This window comes from Triticum aestivum, chromosome 1B (assembly GCF_018294505.1).
Source record: "Triticum aestivum cultivar Chinese Spring chromosome 1B, IWGSC CS RefSeq v2.1, whole genome shotgun sequence".
NCBI lineage: Eukaryota > Viridiplantae > Streptophyta > Magnoliopsida > Poales > Poaceae > Triticum > Triticum aestivum.
Window position 1 is genome coordinate 72,798,271 of NC_057795.1, and position 11,360 is coordinate 72,809,630.

The 11,360-nt window shown below is 46.5% G+C and overlaps 1 protein-coding gene across 4 annotated transcripts; it reads right to left on the reverse strand.

Moving 5' to 3' along the window:
- Window positions 1–6,390: 6,390 nt before the first annotated feature.
- Window positions 6,391–9,967, reverse strand: LOC123107945 (uncharacterized). 4 transcript variants are annotated; one of them, XM_044529832.1, is made up of 8 exons: window positions 9,565–9,967; window positions 8,706–9,104; window positions 8,402–8,621; window positions 8,108–8,305; window positions 7,849–8,022; window positions 7,419–7,780; window positions 6,905–7,335; window positions 6,391–6,670 (listed from the first exon to the last, which is right to left on the reverse strand). In XM_044529832.1, the coding sequence occupies exons 2-6, from the start codon at window positions 8,813–8,815 to the stop codon at window positions 7,670–7,672; spliced, it is 813 nt and encodes a 270-aa protein (XP_044385767.1). In that variant the 5' UTR covers window positions 8,816–9,104; window positions 9,565–9,967; the 3' UTR covers window positions 6,391–6,670; window positions 6,905–7,335; window positions 7,419–7,669. The 4 variants fall into 4 exon arrangements, with proteins under 4 accessions (XP_044385767.1, XP_044385779.1, XP_044385773.1 ...); XM_044529844.1 differs by having other exon boundaries at window positions 6,905–7,010; window positions 7,090–7,335; window positions 8,706–9,967; XM_044529838.1 differs by having other exon boundaries at window positions 6,905–7,029; window positions 7,090–7,335; window positions 8,706–9,967.
- Window positions 9,968–11,360: the final 1,393 nt, after the last annotated feature.

Sequence of the window (11,360 nt, forward strand, 5' to 3'; positions counted from 1 at the left end):
CCGCGGTGGTTGTGGGGCCCGTCTCCGCGGCGCAAACGCAACGGTCTCGTCTCGGTATATACCGCCGCGGTTGTTCTGGAACAAACGGAGACGGGACACGCGCCGCCCGGTTTCACAAATGATTGTTACGCGATTGGTAAGGGTATACAGTGAACTATCGGTGTGGGACCGACTTGTCAGTGCCTGGGTCTGCCGCTGATCTGGTGTGCTGTTACCTTACGTGTGATTATGAGCTGGGAGGTTGCAGTTTAAGAAATACTCCCTCTGTAAACTAATATAAAAGCGTTTAGATCACTACGCTCTTATATTAGTTTACGGAGAGAGTAATATTTTCTACGCGATTGCTAGAGAGGCGTGCTAGACCATCTGCTGTGGGACCGCTATGTCAGTGGCTGGGTCTACGCGATTGTTCAGGGTGATGTTATCTTACGTGTGTTATTATGAGCTGGCCAGTGGAAACAACCGTGCATTTTTACTTTTCCATTTGTAGAAAAATAGAAACAAGTTGTTTCTAGCGTGCCTGTATCTATGTTCTGTTTTAGTTTTCTCGAGCAAATCTAGATTGCTTTTAATCTCCCCATCGCGGTTAGGATCCCATGAACCAGGAGCGCCAGCACCGGTTCCTCGATCTTCCTACTGGAGGCATGGTCATGGCTTTCATTCATTCATTTCATTGTCAAATTGATTGATTTAGCTGGCAACGAAAAAGAGCACGAAATGCTACTCGAAAACGCGTATAGTAAGTAGTCTTCGTCGATGGGACCTACTTGTGAAAAGAGATAGAGCCGTCTCGCTATGACTCAAAGATGGTCAAAAAGCTAATAGATGGGCCGCAAAAGGTAGAGGAGAGAGGGCGGCCCACGCGCAGTTAGGAGGATTGGCCGCTATCTGAGCGGTACCACCCACCCTACCCTACTACCTATAGGGGGCCGTCCGAAGCTAACAGGTGAACTTGCTCAACATAAAGTGGAAGGAAAGTGTAGTAGAGATATTACTCGCTGTCTGAGAAGATCTACTTGAGACCTCTGAACCAACTTCATTCCACAGGAACGAAAGCTGAATGAAAGTACTCAAGCTTCAAACTCCTTGCTAACCGATAAAAGGAATCAAGCTTCAAGGACTATATGACTAGCTCTTCCACATCCTCGCCACCATTCATAAGGCTTTCAAGGAATATTGAGATATCTACAGAAAAGAGAAACAAACATTCTCAGTTGGTCCACTATTAGCGAGGCCTAAAGTCTTCACTTCATCAGTCTAGGAATAACACTAAAGTAGCACCCCTCACTACATTCTTGTTCACTGAACATAGATCTCTAAAGAACAGTGCACTGGTTGGAAAATTGATAATACTCCCCCCTAACCATATTTAGCAATTGAACTGCTAAAATGACACATATTATGGTAGAAAGGTAGTAGTACCATGTTTTTGGGGATTATGTACTTTTTCAAAGTCTAGTTAAGGACCTAGATCATCACAACTGGATTTTTATTAGAAGTTGTTTACCACACATACCATATGGTAACCAATAATAATGTGTTCAGAAAGATAGACACCACACATGATATCCAACATTAATGTTGCATTGTGTTTCTAAAATGATGTAATCATCTTGAAAGAGGCTTTGGATGGACATACTACCCTAAACAAAATGTATATGTGCTTGAGATTGAACCATGCCCCCCCCCCCACCTTCTCCCCCGCGACTGTTGTAGCTCTTTTCAGGTCCAGAATTCCAGTTACCGAGAATTTCCCTCTTCATATAGATCTTGCTTAATAAGAGAGAAAAGACATTAGAATTGCATCATAAAGTGAAATATTAACGCAAAACATTATAAATATCAGTAGGAAAACATGATGCAATATGGACGTATCACAACTAGTGGTACTAAAGCATAAGGCTTTCGCCCAAATTCGTTCACGCACCACACCGAGGAACGTCGACCACTTGCCCACACAAGGGAAGACAATGCCGCCACCAAACAAGACCTCGCCAACACCAGGATACCCATACGCTACATCCTCTGTTGCCCACACAACCAAAGGATGCCAGCATCGCCTCCACCAAGACGCCTGGTGAATAGCTGACCCGACGGACCACCACCCGAGACCATCACCAGAGTGAAAACTAAAAATATAAAGAAAAACGAAACAACAGTGACGATAGAAAAAGAAAAAAACTGGAAAACCCCAAAGAAAGATGTGCGGAAAGAATGAAAAACAGTGAAAACTAATAAAGAAACAGAGAGGACATGAGATTTATTTGGATGAAAACCATGAAACAAAAGAAACCAAGGAAAAGTAAAATAAAAAACCAAAGTATAAGGACAAAAAGAAACCCAGTAATCAGGGAAGAAATAAGAAATTCAAAGAAAAATCCAAAGAAAAATAAAAAATAAAAATACCAAAGTATAATGAAGAAAAAAGGAAAAACCAATGAAGAAACAAAAGACAACCGAAGAAAAAAGAAAAAAAATAGAAAGAAAACAAAAGAAAAACCGGTGCAGAAAAGGAAGCAAAGAAAACAAAAGGCATGAGAAAACTGAGATAAGAAACAAAAAAATCATGAAAAATGAAGAAAGAAATGAAGAAAAAAGTTTGAAAAAACAAAGAAAAACAAAAACCGTTAGATAAAACCAGAGTTAACAAAAAAAAGGAAAAAATCAAAGAAACCAGAGCGAAGGGTAGCATATACTGATTCGAATAAACCAGAGTTAACACAAAAAATGAAAAAACAAACAAACAGATAAAACTGGACTGGCCCAGTGGCAACGCGTGGGGAAAATATTTAGGCAAGGGTAGCATATATCTCGCTTACCACGAGATATACCTCTCGCGTGGGATAGCGAGCAAATACGGTAATTGGCTGGGGCGTTAATATGTTATTGTGTTTCTTCCATCTGATTTCTTTATTATTTTTGTTTTACGTTTTATGCTTTTTATCAAACGACTTTTATAAAAATTGTGAACAATTTTCCAACTCATGGACATTTTTTAAAATATCAAACTATTTTACAATTCTTGAACAATTTTCAAATTTGTATGTTTTCTTAAAATCAATAATAGTTTTCAAATTTTTATTTGTTTTCAATTATTCAAACATTTTTTATTTTCGTGAAAAATTCAAACTCATGATTCTTATAAGTTCGTAAACATTTTTCTGAATTTGGATTTAGTTTCTGAACTTCCTGAAATTTATGAAACTCGCAAACATTTTTTGAAAATGATGAGTGATTTTTGAACTCGTCAAGATTTACGTGCACACTTGTGGAATTTTTCAAGAAGTTTCCAAATTTGCTGTCATTTTAAAATCCTACAACGTTTTTGAATTGGCAAACTTTTTTTGATTTCATGAAGATTTTTTTATTAGCAAATACTTTTTTAAATTCGTTTCTACTTTTTGAAATTCTCGATTTTTATTGAAATTCATAATATTTTGGAATTCATGAACATGCTTTGGACTTCATGAACTTTTTGTGAATTCATGAATATTTTCCTGAATTCATGAACATATTTTTATTTCATTGACATTTTTTGATAATCACGATCATTTTTTAAAGTCCTGAATATTTTTGAATCCATGAATATTTTCTAAAATTTTCAAACAGTTTTTGTACTCACGAGCATTTTTCAAAATAGTAAACAATTTTAAGATTTCATGAATATTTATATAATCTTGATTTTTTTGGAATTATTGGAATTGTTTCAATCTTTCTTACAAATTCTTGGAATTGTCATGTTTTTCTAAAAAAAGAAAAGCAAAAACTGAGAAAAAAGAAAGGAAAAAAAACGCACCCGCAGTGGGCCGGCCCAAATCCGCGCGGGTGGGTGCGCATAAACCGTGCGGGTTGGCAGCCGCAGCAAGCATCCCGTGTGCATTTGCTCGACCTCCATCGTTCTATGCGGGAATTGGGAGTTGCCAGAACGACAAGAAAAGTGATGTGAGTTACTCAAAAAAAAAAGTGATGTGAAAAATGATACGGACTATTATACATAGGCTGCTAACACACGAGATAGAGAAGCACGCTCAAACCCTCACGTGTGCCTGCGCGAATCATAAAACAACTTATCCAATGGTCTATCATGTGACAGAGACTTTGACAAAGCAAACACATTTCTTTTATCCACTACCTATGATGAGTCTACTGGATAGGGATTTTTTTTGTGAACAGTCTACTGGGTAGCATGAAAATGTGCAATTGGTCCACAAAAGAAAGAAACAAAAAACGGCAGGGGATAAAACAAACTCAGCATGCACATTTGTTTTTCAAACTTGGCCATGAGGCACAAGCGAAAATAGTAATAAAAACACTTATATATACATCTTCAAATGTTGTAGCACACCAACACTGTCAGTAAACTATAAACTATGATAAGTACACCTTTGCTTGACAGCTCCTACCATAAATTTCTTTTTGAAAATAGACCACGCGAAAATGAAGGGCCATCAACCTTTGATGGCTGACACTACATTTTTTCTGAAAAAAAATACACGCACTACTTGTTGTGGAAGTACAGTAACCAGAGCTGGTGCTGTTACAGTATATTACAACTGGACAAGTCAAACCTACAATCACGTCAGAGCCTCTTACATTTGAAGCGACCCGTCAGCCTGTTTGTCTGGTGCGGGCGCCGGCTGCGGTGCCGGTTTGACGAAGCGCTTCCAGTACCAATGGCGTGCCCAGACCGCGCCCATGGCCTCTATGGGCACGCCCTTGGTCTCCGGAAGGAAGGCGATGATGAATGCCGTCATGACGACGACCCAGGCGGCGTTGTAGGCGAAGGAGCCATACTTGAAGCTGCAGAGCATGGCGAGGAAGGACTGCGTCTGCACGAAGGTGAGCGTGAGCGAGATGGACTCGCTCATGCTCTGCCCCGCGGACCTCACCCCCAGCGGGAAGATCTCACTGGGGATGATCCACTTGAGTGGCCCCCAGGAGATGCCGAACCCGGCCACGAAGAGGCACACCAGCGCCACCACGGCAACCGCGTAGGGCCTCGGCATCGCCTTCCCGCCGTTGGTGCCCAGCTCTGCACCGAAGATCCATGTCATCCCCACCAGGCACACGAGCAGGACGCCGCCGCCCAGCTTGAAGAGGAAGCGGCGGCCGAAGCGGTCGACGGAGAGCGCGGCCACGGAGATGGACTCCAGGCTGACGACGTCAGTGATGATGGAGCCGAGGATGGCCTTCTGGCTCGTGAACCCGATAGTGTGGAAGAGGAGCGGCGCAAAGACCGTGACCACGATCATGCCCGTCAGCTCAAAGAAGAGTGGGATGAAGATCGCCATGACCAGGTGGGGCCGGTACTCGCGCAACAGGATGCGTCGGAACACGCCGGACTTGTGTCGGCCGCCCTCCTCCGCGGCGCGCATGATGTCCTTGAGCTCGACGTCGACGTCGGCGGTCCGGCCGCGGATCCGGCGCAGCGAGTGGCGGGCCTCGTCGACCTTCCCGCGCAGCACCAGGCTGTTGGGCGAGTCCGGAATGAAGATGGCGCCGACGAGGATGACGACGGCTGGGATGATGCCGACACCGAGGGACAGGCGCCAGCCCCACCCTGGGATTGTGTTGGCGCGGTAGTTGACCAGGTCGGCCACGAACATACCCACGTTGAGGAAGAAGTGGAAGATGCTCCTGAACGCGCCCAGGGGCGCAGCCAGAAAATTTGACCATTGGATTCACTCCATAACTACATTCACTACAGGAGAAAAATTATAAGCCGAATGCCCAAAACACTAGGCTTATGCCGTTTTACACTCGGTTTATATATAAGCCGAGTGTTTTTCACGGCTTACAGTACACGGCTTACTAAGGACCGGCTTATCAAGGGTAAGCCGAGAGCCATGGGGAAAACACTCGCTTTATATATAAGCCGAGTACACCTACGTAAGCCGAGGGCCAATAAACACACGGTTTATATATAACGGCAGCCGGACACTAACGGCTGCGCCACGTGTCCATCTCTATAAGCCGAGTGCCAGCGAGCACACGGTTTACATGTAAACCGAGGGCCGAGGAGAGCCGCACGGTTTATATGTAAACCGAGTGTTTCCCCATGGCTCTCGGCTTACATGTAAACCGAGGACTAAGGCAAGCGCACGGTATAAATGTAAACCGAGAGCCTCCGACCCGGCTTATATTTAGCGGGGTCGTCGGATAATGGCTTATAAGCCGGGTGCCAGGCCCTGGGACACACGGCTTACAGCCCATTGGGGACATATACATGCCCGATAAACCGGGTGCTTGCCGCTGGGACACAGGGCTTATAACGCTAGTAGCATTTTATTTGTCTACGTATGCCACTATATGCTACAATGGCTTCTGGGAGCACCAACAATATATATACATCAAAGTTCACAGCAACAATGTACTACAAGTTGACAACCATAACAAACCAACCATGAGTAGTCCACAGATGCATACATATTCAAAGAAGGTTCACAAAAACATGTGTACATATGCAACAAGAGTTCACAAACAAAAGGGCCATGAGTTCAAAGTCCACAAGCGTACATATTCAACAAGGATTCACCTACAGATGCAACAAGAGTCCACAAATGGAATCATGAGTTCCAAGTTCACACCTAGCATGAGTTCAACCTAAAAGATGCAATCAGCTTCCACCACAGCATGTATGCCCACCATCGATGACATCCACGATGCAAACCTATAAGTTTCAAATTGAAGCCAAGTAAGAATTTCCAAAGTAAAATTGCAGATCAGTAAGGCACAAGATTTAACAAGCATCAACGTATAAATTTCAAACTGAAGCTAAGAAGTATGAATAATATAAGGATCAACATTTGTGGGCTCTACTATCAATAATGCACAAGTTACAAGTTGAGAGGCACAACCAACGACAAGACACAAGCATCAATAGTGCACAAGCATAGACAACTACCTCGAGTGATCATTGTGCTGTGGAGGTTGAAGCACCATGAGCCGCAGTGGGTGTCACTGAGCTTGCTTGGGCAGGTTAGATCCACCTACCACAAAGTTATTGGAGCCTTCTCCCGACCGAGGACACTTCAAGCATGATCTTTAAGCATGATGGTAAGATGCATGATTGAAAAGTTGAAGACTTACAAAGCTAAAAGTAGGAAGCGGCGGAATAGGAGGAAGATCCGGCAAAGTAGAACAATGCATATTAGTATTGAACCAAGCAAACGTCTCCTGCAGGGCTGCCTGCTGTTTAACCATGAATTCCTGCTGCTGAAACAGGGCTTGCTGCATTTTCATGGCTTGCTCCTGTTGAAGTAGGGCATTGGCCTGAGCCTCCAGCCGCAACCTGGTTTCTTCCTGCCGTAACCTGCTTTCTTCCTCTAGGCGAGCCTACAATATGCCATCACAACAAGTTTACCATCATCGCAATGCAAAGAAGAAACCCGAAGGGAGATCAATGAAGCAAAACATACATGGAATTGATGCATCATGTGTAGCCCAGGCTCTGGGCGACGCTCAATAGCAGGACCTGAGCTCGACGTGGTAGCACGGAGGTCGGCAAGTTTTGGAATGTCCTTACAGATGGAACCGTCACCAACATATAACCGTCCACGCTTCTTGCCTTGTCCTGACTTGAGGGAAACCGTAACATCAATGTCATGTGAGGCTCGATCAGAGTCAGGCCCGTTGCACTCCTTGAACTTCCCACTATATGCATCAATCCTCAATCCAGCCCCTGGGTTGACCCACCCCCTTCCGGTTTCTTTGACTTGCGGGAGAGACATAATCCCGTGAAGGTATTGAGCGGCTCTTCACCCTCACCTCTCTCCCTATTCTGCAATAGAAGCAATAATATACATAAGGGCACAAGTGGAGAAGTTCATAAGCCAAATATATTATTACCTTCTTCTGCACGTAAGCATGGAGGTTGAGGTTGCCATGAAGGTGTACCGGACCACCCATCAAGGCACGTCGCTCCGAAGCTGCTCTGTATGTGGCCCTCCACTCTGGGTTTATCCACCTGGATATGATTTGCTGGTAGCAAGGAATCTTGTTGTTGCACCATGGGGGAACCGCCTGAAGTATGTCAAATACATCCAACTTAGGAATGAAACTAAGTTGTTTTAATCGAGGCAATCACAAGTAATTAAATGGAAACTACCTTCATGTACATGGAACGGGTGAGATGCACTCTCCGGGCTAGCAGCTTTTTAAGAAGCATCTTGCGTTCATGCGCGAAATACTTTACCACAGCATTGACACGAGCCTCGTAAGGCATGTCTTGGACAATCTTCTTGGCAATCTCCTCCACAACCTCATTAGCTTCATCCTCCATACCCTCAACGCAAGTAAAGAAGTCCTACCAAAGTGCATAAATTCGCATAAGACAATTATCAATGCAATGATTTTGAATATTGGCAAAGAAATAACTAAGAAAATTGACAAAGAATTTTACCCAAAAATCGTTGACCACCCACTCAGCAGCACTGCGGTACTCCCTGTCCCACTTGTCTTCCGTATCTGGAGCGCGTTTCCAGTGCTCCCAAGACCAAGCTGGCTCCTCCTCACCGTCTCCTATGGGAAGTAGGCCGGGGTAATAATGCCTACAAAGACATCCAATGATGGTGCTTGGCTGTCGTGGCGGGATTGTGCCTTCTGGAATAACCACCAAGGCCCTGCACAATGGAAAGGCAAGTAAGTTAGTATCTGCAAAAAACTTGAATGTAAAGACATAGTTAAGAGTCCACAGAAGCACTTACCTCACACCAACAGGTTTAACAATGATCCCCTTATGTGGATATGGTCGCGAAGGGAGCGTGGACACCCCACGCAACCAGATTTTGGTCTCCTGAGGAACCGGCCATTCCATGTCCTTTGCCGATTCCTCCACCTCATACTCTCCCTCCTCCAACTCCTCCTTCACATGTTAGTCGATCCAGAAAGTTTACTTAATATCCTGGAAGACAGAGATCCTCACCTCACGTCGGTGCTAGGTGCTATGTGGGCTGAGGATAATTGGCCACGAGCAATTTAGTTGGAGGTGTCCCTGGGAGTCTTCTTCCTCCAAACTTACGAAGTTGACAAGAACATAACAGGTTGCAAATAACAAATTGCAGACTACTCTGAATGCAAGCTTTGACTCATCAAAAGTCTGCGACCTGTTATATATATGTACTCATTAAAAGCTTTTACTCTGAATGCAAGTTTTTCTTGCTGCCCTGAGTGAAAGCTTTTATTAACTAAAAAGTACTCTGTTATTGTATCTATCACGGCTGCAAATTGGCAGAATTTAATTTATTTCTGATTTTTTACAATTTTCTGAAACTCACAAAAAATTGATTATGCGAGACAGTGAATCAAAATACTACTTTGACAGTGTCAAACTACGCATATTTGTATTAGAACGTATACAACAGTGACCATATCTGTTGGTCGGGTAGCTACTTGACCATGGTAATGCTATAAAGCCTTGTACAGTTCTTATTTTCGGTTCGTACAACATTGTACAGTTTCTATTTCTTCAGTCGTATCAGGCCTCGCTTGGTAGCTTTGTTCAGATACGTTTGAGACCCAGCACAACACGAACACAGATGAGGGATAGGAGTTGAGGGGCGCTACCTTGGGCCTCGATGCGTGGTGGCGACCATCGACGAAGCAGAAGAGTTGAAGAGGACGGCGATGCAGGTGGCCGGCAGCGTCGGAGTCTAAGAGGAACGGGGCGGCGACGCCTGAGGAGAAGGTGCTCGGGGCGCCAGTGTCGGTGAGCTCGGGCCGGGCGGAGACGTTCCCGGCGTTCTTCTCCTCCTCGCCGAGCACCTTGCCGCCGGAGGAGGCCCGACGACCTCAACCCTAGCGAACGGGGGACGGGGGCCGGGCATGCTCGGGGGAGGAAAAGCGCGATGTGTGGGGTGGGGGCGGGGGAGATCTGGTGGAGAGGAACGGCGCCGGAGGAGGGGCGGCGCGGCGGCCGGTGGGTGGGTGGGCGGAGACGGCGGGGCGGGCACAGAGGATTTCGGCGGCGCGGGGAATGGGGGGGAACATAGTGAGCTTGTGGATTTGGGGGGGATTTCAGCCGGCGCGGGGAGAGGATTTCAGCTTCACGCGTGATTTTTGTTAGGCCACCGATAGGCGCCGGCGCACCGGCCCAAATTTGTGCCGGTCAGCGCGGAGCCATCCGATTCGCGTATATACAACCGTTGGATCGGACCTTTCCTGCTCTCTTCATCCGTGCTTGCCGGCCACACCCGAGCCGCCCGCGCTCGCGCCTTCACTCGCCGGCTGCCCGCGCTCGCGCCTGAATCGCCGGCCGCCCGCGCTCGCGCCTGACTCGCCGGCCGCCCGCGCTCGCGCCCATGCTCACCGGTCAAACCTGCGCCGCCCGTGCTCGCCAGCCACTCCCACCCGCCGCTAATCGCAGTCGAGCCTGCAGGTCCATGGTGAAAAAAGGATGTAGCCAAAATCCTCGACGGGCGTAGAAAAGAGTACAGAGGTTGTATCAAAAATAGGTCGCCGCCGTCGAGCCTGCAGGTTCATCATGAAAAAAGGGATGTAGCACAAACCATCAACGGACGTAGCAAAAATTACAACGGTTGTAGCAAAAAAATAGGTCGCCGCCGTCGAGCCTACAAGTTCACCATGAAAGAAGGATGTAGCAAAAATCATCCACAGACATATCAAAAATTACAACGGTTGTAGCAAAAATAGGTCGCCGCCATCGAGCCTACAGGTTCACCATGAAAGAAGGATGTAGCAAAAATCATCCACAGACGTAGCAAAAACTACAACGGTTGTAGCAAAAAATAGGTCGCTGTCGTCACGGGACGCAGCTCGGCCGTGAATGAATGTAGCAAAATCCGTAGCCGTTTCCAGCAAAATTCGCCGCCGATACCAGCAAGAAGGAAAAACGGTTGTAGCACTTGTATTCCAGTGAAAAGAAAAGTCACCGTTCACCGCACGCAGCTCCCCCGGAGGCCGATTGCAGCTCCCCGCCATCCATGGTTGCAGCTCGAATTTCGGCCGCAGCTCCCATGGACGCCGGTCGTAGCTCCCACGAAAACGGGTTGCAGCTCCTGCCGTCCATGGTTGCAGCTCGCCGCTCCGGGCGTCGGGGGAGAAGAGGATGCAGTTCCACATCCATGGACGCAGCTCCCGCTTGCATCAGCTCTGGCGTCCTAAAAAATGCAGTCGCCAGCGCTGGTATTTTAGACTCAGAGAGAGGGCGGCGGTGGGGATAAGGTTTGTGTGGCCAACGGTGAGTTGTTTCATGCGTGGGCCCTACTATGTATACGCGTCTCGCGCGAGACAGTTGTTTCACGGGCGCGTGAGCCAGCGTGGCATGGGAACCGGCCGAAAGTTCGGCCGGTCTGCCGGCTCCAAACATTTACCTTTTTGTTAAGTCCCGCGCCTTCGTGAAA

Bases quoted from the DNA above. Each gene is read 5' to 3' on its own strand.
- LOC123107945 (XM_044529832.1), bottom strand. From the start codon at position 8,815: ATGGAATGGCCGGTTCCTCAGGAGACCAAAATCTGGTTGCGTGGGGTG. The intron at 8,306-8,401 runs GTAAAATTCTTT...GCACTTTGGTAG, and splicing joins GGGTGGTCAACGATTTTTGG to GACTTCTTTACTTGCGTTGA. The intron at 7,781-7,848 runs GTAATAATATAT...CTTCTATTGCAG, and splicing joins ATGCTTACGTGCAGAAGAAG to AATAGGGAGAGAGGTGAGGG.